The sequence below is a fragment of the Salmo salar genome, chromosome 05 (genome assembly GCF_965601325.2).
Source record: "Salmo salar chromosome 05, fSalSal1, whole genome shotgun sequence".
Lineage (NCBI taxonomy): Eukaryota > Metazoa > Chordata > Actinopteri > Salmoniformes > Salmonidae > Salmo > Salmo salar.
Window position 1 is genome coordinate 88,897,963 of NC_138295.1, and position 20,662 is coordinate 88,918,624.

At 41.0% G+C, this 20,662-nt stretch overlaps 1 protein-coding gene across 3 annotated transcripts in view; it reads right to left on the bottom strand.

The window, feature by feature from the left end:
- Positions 1-20,662, bottom strand: part of jarid2a (jumonji and AT-rich interaction domain containing 2a) — a 144,853-nt gene that overhangs the window by 24,395 nt on the left and 99,796 nt on the right. For all 3 annotated transcript variants that reach the window (XM_082975902.1, XM_082975901.1, XM_082975903.1), the window contains exons 8-14: positions 18,949-19,076; positions 18,166-18,567; positions 15,861-15,953; positions 14,905-15,023; positions 13,692-13,762; positions 13,298-13,412; positions 11,551-11,656 (exon numbers count right to left, since the gene is read on the bottom strand). In XM_082975902.1, coding sequence (XP_082832028.1) covers positions 11,551-11,656; positions 13,298-13,412; positions 13,692-13,762; positions 14,905-15,023; positions 15,861-15,953; positions 18,166-18,567; positions 18,949-19,076 — 1,034 coding nt within the window. The remainder of the gene's footprint in view (positions 1-11,550; positions 11,657-13,297; positions 13,413-13,691; positions 13,763-14,904; positions 15,024-15,860; positions 15,954-18,165; positions 18,568-18,948; positions 19,077-20,662) is intronic.

Here is a 20,662-nt window from a genome sequence, read left to right on the forward strand (position 1 = left end):
TGGACAGTGTTTATGTAGTCCATGTTTGTACTGTATGTGTGTGGACAGTATTTATGTAGTCCATGTTTGTACTGTATGTGTGTGGACAGTGTTTATGTAGTCCATGTTTGTACTGTATGTGTGGACAGTGTTTCTGTAGTCCATGTTTGTAATGTATGTGTGTGGACAGTGTTTATGTAGTCCATGTTTGTACTGTATGTGTGGACAGTGTTTATGTAGTCCATGTTTGGACTGTATGTGTGGACAGTGTTTATGTAGTCCATGTTTGTACTGTATGTGTGTGGACAGTGTTTATGTAGTCCATGTTTGTACTGTATGTGTGTGGACAGTGTTTATGTAGTCCATGTTTGTACTGTATGTGTGGACAGTGTTTCTGTAGTCCATGTTTGCACTGTATGTGTGGACAGTGTTTATGTAGTCCATGTTTGTACTGTATGTGTGGACAGTATTTCTGTAGTCCATGTTTGTACTGTATGTGTGGACAGTGTTTATGTAGTCCATGTTTGTACTGTATGTGTGTGGACAGTGTTTATGTAGTCCATGTTTGTACTGTATGTGTGGACAGTGTTTATGTAGTCCATGTTTGTACTGTATGTGTGTGGACAGTGTTTATGTAGTCCATGTTTGTACTGTATGTGTGGACAGTGTTTATGTAGTCCATGTTTGTACTGTATGTGTGGACAGTGTTTATGTAGTCCATGTTTGTACTGTATGTGTGTGGACAGTATTTATGTAGTCCATGTTTGTACTGTATGTGTGTGGACAGTGTTTATGTAGTCCATGTTTGTACTGTATGTGTGGACAGTGTTTCTGTAGTCCATGTTTGTACTGTATGTGTGTGGACAGTGTTTATGTAGTCCATGTTTGTACTGTATGTGTGGACAGTGTTTATGTAGTCCATGTTTGGACTGTATGTGTGGACAGTGTTTATGTAGTCCATGTTTGTACTGTATGTGTGTGGACAGTATTTCTGTAGTCCATGTTTGTACTGTATGTGTGGACAGTGTTTATGTAGTCCATGTTTGTACTGTATGTGTGGACAGTGTTTCTGTAGTCCATGTTTGTACTGTATGTGTGTGGACAGTATTTCTGTAGTCCATGTCTGTACTGTATGTGTGGACAGTGTTTCTGTAGTCCATGTTTGTACTGTATGTGTGTGGACAGTATTTCTGTAGTCCATGTCTGTACTGTATGTGTGGACAGTGTTTCTGTAGTCCATGTTTGTACTGTATGTGTGGACAGTGTTTATGTAGTCCATGTTTGTACTGTATGTGTGTGGACAGTGTTTCTGTAGTCCATGTTTGTACTGCATGTGTGGACAGTATTTATGTAGTCCATGTTTGTACTGTATGTGTGTGGACAGTGTTTATGTAGTCCATGTTTGTACTGTATGTGTGGACAGTGTTTATGTAGTCCATGTTTGTACTGTATGTGTGTGGACAGTGTTTCTGTAGTCCATGTTTGTACTGTATGTGTGTGGACAGTGTTTATGTAGTCCATGTTTGTACTGTATGTGTGTGGACAGTGTTTCTGTAGTCCATGTTTGTACTGTATGTGTGGACAGTGTTTATGTAGTCCATGTTTGTACTGTATGTGTGGACAGTGTAGTCCATGTTTGTACTGTATGTGTGGACAGTGTGTATGTAGTCCATGTTTGTACTGTATGTGTGGACAGTGTGTATGTAGTCCATGTTTGTACTGTATGTGTGGACAGTGTAGTCCATGTTTGTACTGTATGTGTGTGGACAGTGTGTATGTAGTCCATGTTTGTACTGTATGTGTGGACAGTGTGTATGTAGTCCATGTTTGTACTGTATATGTGGACAGTGTTTATGTAGTCCATGTTTGTACTGTATGTGTGGACAGTGTTTATGTAGTCCATGTTTGTACTGTATGTGTGTGGACAGTGTTTATGTAGTCCATGTTTGTACTGTATGTGTGTGGACAGTGTTTATGTAGTCCATGTTTGTACTGTATGTGTGGACAGTGTTTCTGTAGTCCATGTTTGCACTGTATGTGTGGACAGTGTTTATGTAGTCCATGTTTGTACTGTATGTGTGGACAGTATTTCTGTAGTCCATGTTTGTACTGTATGTGTGGACAGTGTTTATGTAGTCCATGTTTGTACTGTATGTGTGTGGACAGTGTTTTTGTAGTCCATGTTTGTACTGTATGTGTGGACAGTGTTTATGTAGTCCATGTTTGTACTGTATGTGTGTGGACAGTGTTTATGTAGTCCATGTTTGTACTGTATGTGTGGACAGTGTTTATGTAGTCCATGTTTGTACTGTATGTGTGGACAGTGTTTATGTAGTCCATGTTTGTACTGTATGTGTGTGGACAGTATTTATGTAGTCCATGTTTGTACTGTATGTGTGTGGACAGTGTTTATGTAGTCCATGTTTGTACTGTATGTGTGGACAGTGTTTATGTAGTCCATGTTTGTACTGTATGTGTGGACAGTGTTTCTGTAGTCCATGTTTGCACTGTATGTGTGGACAGTGTTTATGTAGTCCATGTTTGTACTGTATGTGTGGACAGTATTTCTGTAGTCCATGTTTGTACTGTATGTGTGTGGACAGTGTTTATGTAGTCCATGTTTGTACTGTATGTGTGGACAGTGTTTATGTAGTCCATGTTTGTACTGTATGTGTGGACAGTGTTTATGTAGTCCATGTTTGTACTGTATGTGTGTGGACAGTATTTATGTAGTCCATGTTTGTACTGTATGTGTGTGGACAGTGTTTATGTAGTCCATGTTTGTACTGTATGTGTGGACAGTGTTTCTGTAGTCCATGTTTGTACTGTATGTGTGTGGACAGTGTTTATGTAGTCCATGTTTGTACTGTATGTGTGGACAGTGTTTATGTAGTCCATGTTTGTACTGTATGTGTGTGGACAGTGTTTCTGTAATCCATATTTGTACTGTATGTGTGGACAGTGTTTATGTAGTCCATGTTTGTACTGTATGTGTGAACAGTATTTCTGTAGTCCATGTTTGTACTGTATGTGTGGACAGTGTTTCTGTAGTCCATGTTTGTACTGTATGTGTGGACAGTGTTTATGTAGTCCATGTTTGTACTGTATGTGTGAACAGTATTTCTGTAGTCCATGTTTGTACTGTATGTGTGTGGACAGTGTTTCTGTAGTCCATGTTTGTACTGTATGTGTGGACAGTGTTTATGTAGTCCATGTTTGTACTGTATGTGTGGACAGTGTTTATGTAGTCCATGTTTGTACTGTATGTGTGTGGACAGTGTTTATGTAGTCCATGTTTGTACTGTATGTGTGTGGACAGTGTTTATGTAGTCCATGTTTGTACTGTATGTGTGTGGACAGTGTTTATGTAGTCCATGTTTGTACTGTGTGTGTGGACAGTGTTTATGTAGTCCATGTTTGTACTGTATGTGTGTGGACAGTGTTTATGTAGTCCATGTTTGTACTGTATGTGTGGACAGTGTTTATGTAGTCCATGTTTGTACTGTATGTGTGGACAGTGTTTATGTAGTCCATGTTTGTACTGTATGTGTGTGGACAGTATTTATGTAGTCCATGTTTGTACTGTATGTGTGTGGACAGTGTTTATGTAGTCCATGTTTGTACTGTATGTGTGGACAGTGTTTCTGTAGTCCATGTTTGTACTGTATGTGTGTGGACAGTGTTTATGTAGTCCATGTTTGTACTGTATGTGTGGACAGTGTTTATGTAGTCCATGTTTGTACTGTATGTGTGGACAGTGTTTCTGTAGTCCATGTTTGTACTGTATGTGTGGACAGTGTTTCTGTAGTCTATGTTTGTACTGTATGTGTGGACAGTGTTTATGTAGTCCATGTTTGTACTGTATGTGTGGACAGTATTTCTGTAGTCCATGTTTGTACTGTATGTGTGTGGACAGTGTTTATGTAGTCCATGTTTGTACTGTATGTGTGGACAGTGTTTATGTACTCCATGTTTGTACTGTATGTGTGGACAGTGTTTATGTAGTCCATGTTTGTACTGTATGTGTGGACAGTATTTCTGTAGTCCATGTTTGTACTGTATGTGTGGACAGTGTTTATGTAGTCCATGTTTGTACTGTATGTGTGTGGACAGTGTTTATGTAGTCCATGTTTGTACTGTATGTGTGGACAGTGTTTATGTAGTCCATGTTTGTACTGTATGTGTGTGGACAGTGTTTATGTAGTCCATGTTTGTACTGTATGTGTGGACAGTGTTTATGTAGTCCATGTTTGTACTGTATGTGTGGACAGTGTTTATGTAGTCCATGTTTGTACTGTATGTGTGGACAGTGTTTATGTAGTCCATGTTTGGACTGTATGTGTGGACAGTGTTTATGTAGTCCATGTTTGTACTGTATGTGTGTGGACAGTATTTCTGTAGTCCATGTTTGTACTGTATGTGTGGACAGTGTTTATGTAGTCCATGTTTGTACTGTATGTGTGGACAGTGTTTCTGTAGTCCATGTTTGTACTGTATGTGTGTGGACAGTATTTCTGTAGTCCATGTCTGTACTGTATGTGTGGACAGTGTTTCTGTAGTCCATGTTTGTACTGTATGTGTGTGGACAGTATTTCTGTAGTCCATGTCTGTACTGTATGTGTGGACAGTGTTTCTGTAGTCCATGTTTGTACTGTATGTGTGGACAGTGTTTATGTAGTCCATGTTTGTACTGTATGTGTGTGGACAGTGTTTCTGTAGTCCATGTTTGTACTGCATGTGTGGACAGTATTTATGTAGTCCATGTTTGTACTGTATGTGTGTGGACAGTGTTTATGTAGTCCATGTTTGTACTGTATGTGTGGACAGTGTTTATGTAGTCCATGTTTGTACTGTATGTGTGTGGACAGTGTTTCTGTAGTCCATGTTTGTACTGTATGTGTGTGGACAGTGTTTATGTAGTCCATGTTTGTACTCTATGTGTGTGGACAGTGTTTCTGTAGTCCATGTTTGTACTGTATGTGTGGACAGTGTTTATGTAGTCCATGTTTGTACTGTATGTGTGGACAGTGTAGTCCATGTTTGTACTGTATGTGTGGACAGTGTGTATGTAGTCCATGTTTGTACTGTATGTGTGGACAGTGTGTATGTAGTCCATGTTTGTACTGTATGTGTGGACAGTGTAGTCCATGTTTGTACTGTATGTGTGTGGACAGTGTGTATGTAGTCCATGTTTGTACTGTATGTGTGGACAGTGTGTATGTAGTCCATATTTGTACTGTATATGTGGACAGTGTTTATGTAGTCCATGTTTGTACTGTATGTGTGGACAGTGTTTATGTAGTCCATGTTTGTACTGTATGTGTGTGGACAGTGTTTATGTAGTCCATGTTTGTACTGTATGTGTGTGGACAGTGTTTATGTAGTCCATGTTTGTACTGTATGTGTGGACAGTGTTTCTGTAGTCCATGTTTGCACTGTATGTGTGGACAGTGTTTATGTAGTCCATGTTTGTACTGTATGTGTGGACAGTATTTCTGTAGTCCATGTTTGTACTGTATGTGTGGACAGTGTTTATGTAGTCCATGTTTGTACTGTATGTGTGTGGACAGTGTTTTTGTAGTCCATGTTTGTACTGTATGTGTGGACAGTGTTTATGTAGTCCATGTTTGTACTGTATGTGTGTGGACAGTGTTTATGTAGTCCATGTTTGTACTGTATGTGTGGACAGTGTTTATGTAGTCCATGTTTGTACTGTATGTGTGGACAGTGTTTATGTAGTCCATGTTTGTACTGTATGTGTGTGGACAGTATTTATGTAGTCCATGTTTGTACTGTATGTGTGTGGACAGTGTTTATGTAGTCCATGTTTGTACTGTATGTGTGGACAGTGTTTATGTAGTCCATGTTTGTACTGTATGTGTGGACAGTGTTTCTGTAGTCCATGTTTGCACTGTATGTGTGGACAGTGTTTATGTAGTCCATGTTTGTACTGTATGTGTGGACAGTATTTCTGTAGTCCATGTTTGTACTGTATGTGTGTGGACAGTGTTTATGTAGTCCATGTTTGTACTGTATGTGTGGACAGTGTTTATGTAGTCCATGTTTGTACTGTATGTGTGGACAGTGTTTATGTAGTCCATGTTTGTACTGTATGTGTGTGGACAGTATTTATGTAGTCCATGTTTGTACTGTATGTGTGTGGACAGTGTTTATGTAGTCCATGTTTGTACTGTATGTGTGGACAGTGTTTCTGTAGTCCATGTTTGTACTGTATGTGTGTGGACAGTGTTTATGTAGTCCATGTTTGTACTGTATGTGTGGACAGTGTTTATGTAGTCCATGTTTGTACTGTATGTGTGTGGACAGTGTTTCTGTAATCCATATTTGTACTGTATGTGTGGACAGTGTTTATGTAGTCCATGTTTGTACTGTATGTGTGAACAGTATTTCTGTAGTCCATGTTTGTACTGTATGTGTGGACAGTGTTTCTGTAGTCCATGTTTGTACTGTATGTGTGGACAGTGTTTATGTAGTCCATGTTTGTACTGTATGTGTGAACAGTATTTCTGTAGTCCATGTTTGTACTGTATGTGTGTGGACAGTGTTTCTGTAGTCCATGTTTGTACTGTATGTGTGGACAGTGTTTATGTAGTCCATGTTTGTACTGTATGTGTGGACAGTGTTTATGTAGTCCATGTTTGTACTGTATGTGTGTGGACAGTGTTTATGTAGTCCATATTTGTACTGTATGTGTGTGGACAGTGTTTATGTAGTCCATGTTTGTACTGTATGTGTGTGGACAGTGTTTATGTAGTCCATGTTTGTACTGTGTGTGTGGACAGTGTTTATGTAGTCCATGTTTGTACTGTATGTGTGTGGACAGTGTTTATGTAGTCCATGTTTGTACTGTATGTGTGGACAGTGTTTATGTAGTCCATGTTTGTACTGTATGTGTGGACAGTGTTTATGTAGTCCATGTTTGTACTGTATGTGTGTGGACAGTATTTATGTAGTCCATGTTTGTACTGTATGTGTGTGGACAGTGTTTATGTAGTCCATGTTTGTACTGTATGTGTGGACAGTGTTTCTGTAGTCCATGTTTGTACTGTATGTGTGTGGACAGTGTTTATGTAGTCCATGTTTGTACTGTATGTGTGGACAGTGTTTATGTAGTCCATGTTTGTACTGTATGTGTGGACAGTGTTTCTGTAGTCCATGTTTGTACTGTATGTGTGGACAGTGTTTCTGTAGTCTATGTTTGTACTGTATGTGTGGACAGTGTTTATGTAGTCCATGTTTGTACTGTATGTGTGGACAGTATTTCTGTAGTCCATGTTTGTACTGTATGTGTGTGGACAGTGTTTATGTAGTCCATGTTTGTACTGTATGTGTGGACAGTGTTTATGTACTCCATGTTTGTACTGTATGTGTGGACAGTGTTTATGTAGTCCATGTTTGTACTGTATGTGTGGACAGTATTTCTGTAGTCCATGTTTGTACTGTATGTGTGGACAGTGTTTATGTAGTCCATGTTTGTACTGTATGTGTGTGGACAGTGTTTATGTAGTCCATGTTTGTACTGTATGTGTGGACAGTGTTTATGTAGTCCATGTTTGTACTGTATGTGTGTGGACAGTGTTTATGTAGTCCATGTTTGTACTGTATGTGTGGACAGTGTTTATGTAGTCCATGTTTGTACTGTATGTGTGGACAGTGTTTATGTAGTCCATGTTTGTACTGTATGTGTGTGGACAGTATTTATGTAGTCCATGTTTGTACTGTATGTGTGTGGACAGTGTTTATGTAGTCCATGTTTGTACTGTATGTGTGGACAGTGTTTCTGTAGTCCATGTTTGTACTGTATGTGTGGACAGTGTTTCTGTAGTCCATGTTTGTACTGTATGTGTGGACAGTGTTTATGTAGTCCATGTTTGTACTGTATGTGTGTGGACAGTGTTTCTGTAATCCATATTTGTACTGTATGTGTGGACAGTGTTTATGTAGTCCATGTTTGTACTGTATGTGTGAACAGTATTTCTGTAGTCCATGTTTGTACTGTATGTGTGGACAGTGTTTCTGTAGTCCATGTTTGTACTGTATGTGTGGACAGTGTTTATGTAGTCCATGTTTGTACTGTATGTGTGAACAGTATTTCTGTAGTCCATGTTTGTACTGTATGTGTGTGGACAGTGTTTCTGTAGTCCATGTTTGTACTGTATGTGTGGACAGTGTTTATGTAGTCCATGTTTGTACTGTATGTGTGGACAGTGTTTATGTAGTCCATGTTTGTACTGTATGTGTGTGGACAGTGTTTATGTAGTCCATGTTTGTACTGTATGTGTGTGGACAGTGTTTATGTAGTCCATGTTTGTACTGTATGTGTGTGGACAGTGTTTATGTAGTCCATGTTTGTACTGTGTGTGTGGACAGTGTTTATGTAGTCCATGTTTGTACTGTATGTGTGTGGACAGTGTTTATGTAGTCCATGTTTGTACTGTATGTGTGGACAGTGTTTATGTAGTCCATGTTTGTACTGTATGTGTGGACAGTGTTTATGTAGTCCATGTTTGTACTGTATGTGTGTGGACAGTATTTATGTAGTCCATGTTTGTACTGTATGTGTGTGGACAGTGTTTATGTAGTCCATGTTTGTACTGTATGTGTGGACAGTGTTTCTGTAGTCCATGTTTGTACTGTATGTGTGTGGACAGTGTTTATGTAGTCCATGTTTGTACTGTATGTGTGGACAGTGTTTATGTAGTCCATGTTTGTACTGTATGTGTGGACAGTGTTTCTGTAGTCCATGTTTGTACTGTATGTGTGGACAGTGTTTCTGTAGTCTATGTTAGTACTGTATGTGTGGACAGTGTTTATGTAGTCCATGTTTGTACTGTATGTGTGGACAGTATTTCTGTAGTCCATGTTTGTACTGTATGTGTGTGGACAGTGTTTATGTAGTCCATGTTTGTACTGTATGTGTGGACAGTGTTTATGTACTCCATGTTTGTACTGTATGTGTGGACAGTGTTTATGTAGTCCATGTTTGTACTGTATGTGTGGACAGTGTTTATGTAGTCCATGTTTGTACTGTATGTGTGTGGACAGTGTTTATGTAGTCCATGTTTGTACTGTATGTGTGTGGACAGTGTTTCTGTAATCCATATTTGTACTGTATGTGTGGACAGTGTTTATGTAGTCCATGTTTGTACTGTATGTGTGGACAGTATTTCTGTAGTCCATGTTTGTACTGTATGTGTGGACAGTGTTTCTGTAGTCCATGTTTGTACTGTATGTGTGGACAGTGTTTATGTAGTCCATGTTTGTACTGTATGTGTGGACAGTGTTTATGTAGTCCATGTTTGTACTGTATGTGTGTGGACAGTGTTTATGTAGTCCATGTTTGTACTGTATGTGTGGACAGTATTTCTGTAGTCCATGTTTGTACTGTATGTGTGGACAGTATTTCTGTAGTCCATGTTTGTACTGTATGTGTGTGGACAGTATTTCTGTAGTCCATGTTTGTACTGTATGTGTGGACAGTATTTCTGTAGTCCATGTTTGTACTGTATGTGTGTGGACAGTATTTCTGTAGTCCATGTTTGTACTGTATGTGTGGACAGTATTTCTGTAGTCCATGTTTGTACTGTATGTGTGTGGACAGTGTTTCTGTAGTCCATGTTTGTACTGTATGTGTGGACAGTATTTCTGTAGTCCATGTTTGTACTGTATGTGTGGACAGTGTTTATGTAGTCCATGTTTGTACTGTATGTGTGTGGACAGTGTTTCTGTAGTCCATGTTTGTACTGTATGTGTGGACAGTATTTCTGTAGTCCATGTTTGTACTGTATGTGTGGACAGTGTTTATGTAGTCCATGTTTGTACTGTATGTGTGGACAGTATTTCTGTAGTCCATGTTTGTACTGTATGTGTGTGGACAGTGTTTATGTAGTCCATGTTTGTACTGTATGTGTGTGGACAGTGTTTATGTAGTCCATGTTTGTACTGTATGTGTGGACAGTATTTCTGTAGTCCATGTTTGTACTGTATGTGTGGACAGTATTTCTGTAGTCCATGTTTGTACTGTATGTGTGGACAGTGTTTATGTAGTCCATGTTTGTACTGTATGTGTGGACAGTGTTTATGTAGTCCATGTTTGTACTGTATGTGTGGACAGTGTTTATGTAGTCCATGTTTGTACTGTATGTGTGGACAGTATTTCTGTAGTCCATGTTTGTACTGTATGTGTGGACAGTGTTTATGTAGTCCATGTTTGTACTGTATGTGTGGACAGTATTTCTGTAGTCCATGTTTGTACTGTATGTGTGGACAGTGTTTATGTAGTCCATGTTTGTACTGTATGTGTGGACAGTGTTTCTGTAGTCCATGTTTGTACTGTATGTGTGTGGACAGTGTTTATGTAGTCCATGTTTGTACTGTATGTGTGGACAGTATTTCTGTAGTCCATGTTTGTACTGTATGTGTGTGGACAGTGTTTATGTAGTCCATGTTTGTACTGTATGTGTGGACAGTGTTTATGTAGTCCATGTTTGTACTGTATGTGTGGACAGTATTTCTGTAGTCCATGTTTGTACTGTATGTGTGGACAGTGTTTATGTAGTCCATGTTTGTACTGTATGTGTGGACAGTATTTCTGTAGTCCATGTTTGTACTGTATGTGTGGACAGTGTTTATGTAGTCCATGTTTGTACTGTATGTGTGGACAGTGTTTATGTAGTCCATGTTTGTACTGTATGTGTGTGGACAGTGTTTATGTAGTCCATGTTTGTACTGTATGTGTGTGGACAGTGTTTATGTAGTCCATGTTTGTACTGTATGTGTGGACAGTATTTCTGTAGTCCATGTTTGTACTGTATGTGTGGACAGTATTTCTGTAGTCCATGTTTGTACTGTATGTGTGGACAGTGTTTATGTAGTCCATGTTTGTACTGTATGTGTGTGGACAGTGTTTATGTAGTCCATGTTTGTACTGTATGTGTGGACAGTATTTCTGTAGTCCATGTTTGTACTGTATGTGTGGACAGTGTTTATGTAGTCCATGTTTGTACTGTATGTGTGGACAGTGTTTATGTAGTCCATGTTTGTACTGTATGTGTGGACAGTATTTCTGTAGTCCATGTTTGTACTGTATGTGTGGACAGTGTTTATGTAGTCCATGTTTGTACTGTATGTGTGTGGACAGTGTTTATGTAGTCCATGTTTGTACTGTATGTGTGGACAGTATTTCTGTAGTCCATGTTTGTACTGTATGTGTGGACAGTGTTTATGTAGTCCATGTTTGTACTGTATGTGTGGACAGTGTTTCTGTAGTCCATGTTTGTACTGTATGTGTGGACAGTATTTCTGTAGTCCATGTTTGTACTGTATGTGTGTGGACAGTGTTTCTGTAGTCCATGTTTGTACTGTATGTGTGGACAGTGTTTATGTAGTCCATGTTTGTACTGTATGTGTGGACAGTATTTCTGTAGTCCATGTTTGTACTGTATGTGTGGACAGTATTTCTGTAGTCCATGTTTGTACTGTATGTGTGGACAGTGTTTATGTAGTCCATGTTTGTACTGTATGTGTGTGCTGTGTATCCTGCAGTCTCACCATGATGTTGTTCTCCAACATCTCCAGTCCTGGGGTTCCATTAGCCTGCAGCAGTGTGTGAACCACCTTGTCCAGCTTCACCTTCTCCTCAGCAGGAATACAGTACCTAGACCCCAGGTCACATGGGTTATTAGGATCTAATTGTGTACCACTATATGATAACATGTTGGAGTTAGTGGACACATGTCATAGTACTAGTAAATAATAATAATATCCTTGTCTGGCAATGAAACTTTATTTTTATTGTAGTTTTATAGCATTTTATTTGAGCCTAACAATTACATTGAGGGGAATTTTATAAGGGGAAAGATTTGCTTTTGGAATTTTCGAAATATTTTCAATATTATTCATTTCCATGTTGGCTCTATACCCGGAAATGCCATTGTCTGGAGAAAAGGATCCCAATTTCAAACTCCAAAATTATATTATATATATTTTTTAACTGGCAATAATTAATATTAACTGAAAAAGGATCTTGTGTAGTTATTTGCAATAGCCCTTATCTCGAAACTGTGATTCCTAAAAGATGTGTCTGGAGATTTGGTCAACTCAAATCAGGAATGAGCAGGGACAGCTCTACCATAATGACCTCTTCATGTTCTCATTACATGTAGTGCAACAAGACCACTCATAGTCTGGAAAGTTCTCCACTATCTGATATATTTTAAACAAACAATATAGAAATCACCATATTCAAAACCCTAAAAAAGATTTTGGTCTAACGTCAACTCCGTCAGAGTGCAGAAAGAATAATTTAATATACTTTACAAATTTAAAATACTTTGAGGCAAAAATGTCTGTTTTGAGTATCTGTTGTCAACTCCGTCACTGATGGCTAAACCCCTTAAGAACTTTTTTTTATTTTTATTATAAAAATATATTTTAATCACTCTTCTGTAACACATGCTTAAACTATTGACATATTTGCTGTGATGTTTGTACTAAGGGATCATTTTTCCTTTATAAATGTTGTTTTATGTTCTGAATCTCGAAAAACATGCCAAAACGCTAACAAAATGTTTTATGTTCTGAATCTAGAAAAACATGCCAAAATGCTAACAAAATCAGTCCTGGAGCATTATATAGCGTTATAAAATGAAACAAAAATACGTTTGGAGATTTGTATTTCATATTTGAATAATGTAATGAAAAAGAAAAAAGTTTATATTGTCTGGTCTTTCAAGAATTCCATATATATATATATATATATTATAAACTGGGTGGTTCGAGCCCTGAATGCTGATTGGCTGACAGCCGTGGAATATCAGACCGTATACCACAGGTATGACAAAACATTTTACTGTTCTAATTATGTTGCTAACCAGTTTATAATATCAATAAGGCAATGCGTCGTGCCTAAGAACAGCCCTTAGCCGTGGTATATTGGCCATATACCACACCCTCTCGTGCCTTATTGCTTAAATATATACCATTTAGCAGATGCTTTTATCCAATAGAGACTTACAGTCATGCTGCATACATTTTACATATGGATGTCCCAGAGAATCAAACCCACTATCCTGGCGTTGTGAGCGCCATGCTCTACCTACTGAGCCATACAGCGTTTCCTTCATACTGTACTGACCACGCTCAGGGAGTTCTATTAAATCAATCTCCATTAGTTCTATTTCATCAGGCTTGACTAACTGATGCTGAGCTCGTTCTCCATTGGTTGTGGCAGGTGGTGAACCTGAGTGACCGTAGGATTAAACTGGGAGAGGGCAGTGAGCAGTGATCCACTACTTACCAAATGCAGTCAGCACCAGTGTGTAAGTAATCAATGTATGGAAGGCGATGATGGTCTCGCGACCAGCATGAGGTAGAGAAGACCATGCCGATGTTCAGCCAAGGAATGGTCACTCCTGTAGAACCACAAAGGAAGACATAGTAGACTGTCAAGCTTTTCTAGTCAGTTCAAGTTCACTTAATACATAGCAGAATGCAATTGAATTGTGTCACCAAAAATTAGGATATACTGTATAAAACAAAAAAACTAGCACAACATACTTTCAAGGAACTGTTGTAGTTAAGCTGATGGGAGTCCTTCAGTTCACTCTGCAGCTACTTACAACTGTCTGTATTACAATACACTTGACTGTCATCCTGTGTAAAAGGAGAGGGTCATAGGTATAGATGATTACCTGGCACAGCACCAAGATGGCGTAAGATGGATCCTGAATTATTGGGAAGGACTGTAAGGTTCCATCCATGTCTTGAGTGGAGACAAGAGAACAGAACACATATTTTATGCATGTCCTGTGGCGGATGAATCAGAATTAGTTGGGTAACATAGATAATTAAGATGTCTTATCTGCATAATATGCTTATGTGATATACTTGTTATTAGAATGTATCCCTTTGGACTCTGGTGTTGGCAGTTACACTTCTTCCCTCAGCTGGGGCTCAGTCACTTGGGGCCCAGAGAGGGAAGAGGTCAGGCTTGTCTTTTACATGTCTCTGGTGCTATGCAGAATATCAGAAAGGGAAGAGGACAGGATGGAACATTGTCTTCATATGTGAATGTGTCTTTACCTACTCTTAAACCATGTGAAGGAATGGCGTGATTAATGGGGAACCAATTACTTGTCTTCACAATGTCTGTGCGCAAGTCACTCCCTCCTTTGGCATTGGGGGGAGGTGTATGGCAGTGTATGGAACCATTGTATGTCCTCTCTGATGTTGCACTTATCCTGGGATAGTGTATGACCTAGAGACTCACTCCCCTCAGTGAGCTTGTCCAGGAGTGGGGTCAAGAAGGGGTTTTACTTGAGATGGGAGTATCTAGAGTTGACAATTGAGTTATGCCATTGGATGAGCTAATGTTTCTGTTCTATACCGTACCAGGAAGAGACGGTTCCAGTTTGGAGTAGAAGGGCCAGACACTGGTCTGTACAATGAAAACTGTTGACATAGCAGATGCTATCTGCTATGTATTATAGATATCTTTCATACAAATCTTAACCTTGTGACCATTCTATGTATCTGTTGTTCATCATGTAGGTTGAGAGGGGTGTATCTTGGCTATAAAAGATCTTTGTACTTTTGTGTTGTCACTCTCAACGGTTCATTAGAAATAGGGAATCGTTGAAAGTCAGTGCTATTGCAAAGCTCTTATTATTAAAGATGTAGTTTAAGTATAACTCTGACTGGTGTGTGAAGTTTGTTTCTCCTCATTTGGTAAAACAGAAATTAACCACCACAGTCCTTACAGGGTTGTAAAATTCCCCCTAACTTTCCAAAAATTCCCAGGTTCTCCAGAAATCCCAGTTGGAAGATTCCAGGAATCAGGAGGGAATAAGCAGGAAATTCAAAATCCTCCATTCATGTGATAGGTTAATGCTGTTAGGCCCTTACTTTGAAAACGTCTCAGACTTTCCAACTGGGAAGCCACTCCCATGAGTTTTAGTGTCCACTTTCCCACAGTGCACTGCAACATGACATTCCCTCTGCTCCACGATGTTCCAGTACTCCTGCTGCAATCACAGACAGAAACATTATTGCATTAATGTAGATGAAAAAACAAGTAGTGACAGTAGATCACACAGTGGGATGGCTGACAAGAAAGACAAAAGGAGAGAAGAAATATGTCAATGACCTGATCAGTCATCTCCATTCTACTTATGGTCCCAGTGAATTATACTACTTATGGTCCCAGTGAGTTATACTACTTATGGTCCCAGTGAATTATACTACTTATGGTCCCAGTGAATTATACTACTTATGGTCCAAGTGAATTATACTACTTATGGTCCCAGTGAATTATACTACTTATGGTCCCAGTGAGTTATACTACTTATGGTCCCAGTGAATTATACTACTTATGGTCCCAGTGAGTTATACTACTTATGGTCCCAGTGAGTTATACTACTTATGGTCCCAGTGAATTATACTACTTATGGTCCCAGTGAATTATACTACTTATGGTCCCAGTGAATTATACTACTTATGGTCCCAGTGAATTATACTACTTATGGTCCCAGTGAATTATACTACTTATGGTCCCAGTGAGTTATACTACTTATGGTCCCAGTGAATTATACTACTTATGGTCCCAGTGAATTATACTACTTATTCATTATGACTATATGGTTGCGTCCCAAATAGCAGGGCCCTGACCAAAACTAGTGCACTAAGGGCCGATTCAGACTTGAAATAAGTAGACTTAACATGGATTTATGTCAATAAGTGAAATGTGTATTTTTTTTTTATTTAAGTCCATGTTAAGTCAACTTCTCTGAAACCTGAATAGGGCCTTAAGTAGCGCAACCTACGTAGCAGGTATATAACAGTTTGGGATATGTAGACCTTACCTCCACCTCAGCCGTCCCAGGCTCCTTGTTGAAACACATGTTCATAGTATTCCTGGCTGTCCTGTAGAACGTAGTGAGAGAAACCGACTTCCCCTGCCATAGAGAAACACAAAGAGAGGGAGGGGTAAGACCTTATGGTCCCTTTCAAGTTCCCTGATATACAGTCAATGTAAAGATTATCACAGCAAATCATGAACACAAACAAAGAGTGTACGAGCTTATGGACTGAGGTGTTTTGATATACTGCCAATCGAATGACACAGAAACACAACCAAAGAGACTAGTAAGACCATACAGGAAGTAGTCTTTTAAGCCCCTTGATACTGTCTCCGTCCCCAATGACATGCTACTTCTGAACAGGCTCTGGTCAAAAGTACTGCATTAGAAAAGGGAAAAGGAATGTGATTTGGGACGCAGCCCACTGTCAATGTAACGATTATCACAGCCAATCAGATGGGAGTGTTAGTTGAACAGCCAGACAAAAACAAAAAGCTTTTCTCTGAGAGGGTGAAAACTACATGATACATGTGGATGTCACTGTGCTGCATGACATCATCTTCCTTCCTCTCCCCGCTGCTGCTGCAGCCTCAGCACATTCTGAAGGGGAGTCTTCCATCCAGACGCTTTTCTCAGGTTGCCTCCCATATGGCACCCGTTTCCCTTATCCAAATGGCTAACTATTCCCTTATATAGAGTACTACTTTCGATCGGAGCCCTAAGGGCCCTGGTTAAAAGTAGTGCACTAGACAGGGAATTGGGCACCATTTGGGACATAAGCTCAGATACATGACAAACAGCCGGGCAGGGACAGCCTGTATGAATGTGCCAGGAAAATCCCTGGTTGGTTGGACTACAGTCAGTCACTGTAAGCTTTCCCACATGTGTGGAGGAGATTACTGTATTTCTTATTATGGCCCAATATATTGATTTCATATGGGCCCAGCTATGCTGGCATTCACAGACAGAATACAAACTGAGAGATGAAACGCTATAAGTAACTGATACTACAGAAGAACTAACTGATACTACAGGAGAACTGATACTACAGCAGAACTAACTGATACTACAGGAGAACTGACTGATTCTACAGGAGAACTGACTGATTCTACAGGAGAACTGACTGATACTACAGGAGAACTAACTGATACTACAGGAGAACTAACTGATACTACAGGAGAACTAACTGATACTACAGGAAAACTGTAACTGATATTACAGGAGAACTGACTGATACTACAGGAGAACTGACTGATACTACAGGAGAACTGACTGATACTACAGGAGAACTAACTGGTACTACAGGAGAACTGACTGATACTACAGGAGAATTAACTGATACTACAGGAGAACTAACTGATACTACAGGAGAACTAACTGATGCTACAGGAGAACTGACTGATACTACAAGAGAACTGACTGATACTACAGGAGAACTAACTGATACTACAGGAGAACTGTAACTGATATTACAGGAGAACTGACTGATACTACAGGAGAACTGACTGATACTACAGGAGAACTAACTGATACTACAGGAGAACTGTAACTGATACTACAGGAGAACTGACTGATACTACAGGAGAACTAACTGATACTACAGGAGAACTGTAACTGATACTACAGGAGAACTAACTGATTCTACAGGAGAACTAACTGATACTACAGGAGAACTGACTGATACTACAGGAGAACTGACTGATACTACAGCAGAACTGACTGATACTACAGGAGAACTAACTGATACTACAGGAGAACTAACTGATACTACAGGAGAACTGACTGATACTACAGGAGAACTAACTGATACTACAGAAGAACTGTAACTGACACTACTGATAAGAGAACTGTGAGCAACAGAAGATCATCATGGAGCATCAAGACAGAAATACGTTGACATGGGGTGACGTGTTGTCAAAATGAGGTGTGTGTGTGTGTGTGTCTGATCGTGTGTGTGGCCTCTGTGCTTGCAGATGTGCAATGACCTATATTAGATGTGAGAGCAACTGAACCAGGGATATTGTAGTTCTGCTTCCAGGCACTAACAGCTATACACACTGTATTGACAGTGCTGCATTGTATTCAATCTGCCCACACACAGCTACCACAGAGCTCATTAACCAATAGACTTAACCAATAATATTTACACAAGCATTGTGCATTTTGTAGTGCCTCCACTATGCTTGGGTAATTATTTTGGTCCAGAAAAACTGTCCGTTGTATCACATTTGTTGTGCCAAATGTGTTGTACATCAGTTGTTCAACCTGAGTGTGTACAGGGCCAGAGAAAGGGGATAACATGACCTACCCTGTATATACACTTGTGCTGGTCACTAAGAAACTCTTTCTCCTCCTCTGCTCCTCCTCTTCCTCCTTTCTTCTCCTGAGAGAACTGTCTCCTCCTGCTGGACCTCAGCCACATGTCCTTCTCCTGTTTCTTCCCCTCTTTCGCTCCTTCCTCCAGGTTCCTGGGCAGGCCGTTCCTCCGGATCACCCCGTTTACCAGGCCATTCTTGGGCTCACAGCGGGGCAGCTGGAGCAGGCTCTGTTGGGAGTCATCTGAGTGGCCCTCCAGGGGCCCTTTCTTCTTCTCCAGCCTCCCCTTCTCCTCCAGCACCTCCCTCTCCAGGCGGATGCGCTCAGCGGGGTCCAGGGAGTCGTAGGACAGTAGGTACTGACAATAGGCCTCCTGCAGCTTGGCCAGACGATCCTGTGGTCGGGTGGTAGGATATTATTACGTTGCAGTTGACAGTTGACAGGGAGGGCAGTGTTAACATCAAATGTCAAAGTGCTGTACTTAGCTATGCAGCTAGCTGGGCTGGCTGTTGGTTTTCATCAGAAGTCAATCTCAAATAAAAAAGTAGGATGAAAACAAAATGACCCACTTCAGTGTAGATGAAACACTACAAGACACAGATGCTGGAAGGAATTGTTTGTTACAGAACAGCATCATGGTCAACACAAGAGGCTGAATACCAAATGGCCCCCTATTCCCTATATAGTAGGCCAGAGCCTTATGGGCCCTGGTCAAAAGCAGTCTACTGTATAGAGAATATGGTGCCATTTATGCAGCCTTGAAGCAGTACAGTACCTGTGCAGTCTTGGGGATACGGAGCTGGTCGGCTAGCTTATTCCATTTCTTCATGTCGCTGACCTGCTGCATGCCGCCCATGTCGTTGATGAGCTGAAAGAACCGGGCCAGGTCCAACTCACATCCTCCTGGCAGGGAGGGAGGGAGGGAGAGGGAGGATATGGAGGAAGAGGCGGGAGTAAAGGAGAGAGAGGGAGGATATGGAGGAAGAGGAGGGAGTGAAGGAGGGTGAGAGGGAGGGAGTGAAGGAGAGAGGGAGGGAGGTTAGGGAGGGAGTGAAAGAGGGTGAGAGGGAGGATAAGGAGGAAGAGGAGGGAGTGAAGGAGAGAGAGAGGGAGGGAGGATAGGGAGGGAGTGAAAAAGGGAGGGAGTGAAGGAGGGAGAGAGGGAGGGAGGATAGGGAGGGAAGGAGAGAGGGAGGGAGTGAAGAAGGGTGAGAGGGAGGGAGGTTAGGGAGGGAGTGAAGGAGGGAGCGAGGGAGGATAAGGAGGAAGAGAAGGGAGTGAAGGAGGGTGAGACAGAACACAGAACAAGGAGGTTAAAACAACGTTCTTTAATCTGTTAGTGCAGGGCTGGAACAAAAGCATGCACACCCTGTGGGCGCCCATGACCAAGATAGAAGAACATGGGTTAAAATGGATGTACTGTATGCATCTGGGAGAATATAGAGAGGACCAACGGGGCTGATAAACATGGATTCTGAAAAAGCAGCAACGTTCACTACATTTACAATAAGCTTTCAAACTAGTTACAGCCAAATGTTCTAGATGAGAGGCTGTGGATGTTTGATGAATGAATGACTTGGCTCTGTTAGCCAGGACAGCCTGGTTTAGACAGCCATGATCCTGTCTGATGTTGAGGCCCACTCTGACAGAGCGGAGGCCTGTAGGTATTGGAGCCTGAGAGCGAGAATTTCTGTGTCCCAAATGGCACCCTATTCCCTATATAACTCCTTTGGGCCCTGGTCAAAAGTAGTGCACTACATAGGGAATAGTGTGCCATTTGAGACACAGACAGAGTGTAATATCTCTGCTCCTTCGTTCCTCTACTCTCCCTCACCATGGGTGTCTGCTGCCTGTAAAATCCCCTTACAGACGTTCCCCATTTGTCACACTCACTCACTCACTCACTCACTCACTCACTCACTCACTCACTCACTCACTCACTCACTCACTCACTCACGCTGCTACTGGTCTGGGGGTTGTCAGTGTGTGTGTGTGAGTGTGTGTGTATGTGACTGTGTGTGAGCTACACTAGCCGTGTGTGTGTGTGTGTGTGTGTGTGTGTGTGTGTGTGTGTGTGTGTGTGTGTGTGTGTGTGTGTGTGTGTGTGTGTGTGTGTGTGTGTGTGTGTGTGTGCGTGCGTGCGTGCGTGCGTGCGTGCGTGCGTGCGTGCGTGCGTGCGTGCGTGCGTGCGTGCGTGCGTGCGTGCGTGCGTGCGTGCGTGCGTGCGTGCGTGCGTGCGTGCGTGTCAGGGATCCTGACAACCCCCATCTCTCCCAGTGTAATCTCATCAAAGCTGCCACCTGGCAGAGGAACTGTAATCCTTCCTCACTAGGTAAGGTCAGAGTCAAGGTCTCACTTACAAACACACTAAGAGCAATCAGCAGCAGCCAATGGGCAGGATGGTCAGGATGAGAGGTGGTTCAGAGGTCAGGATGAGAGGTGGTTCAGAGGTCAGGATGAGAGGTGGTTCAGAGGTCAGGATGAGGGGG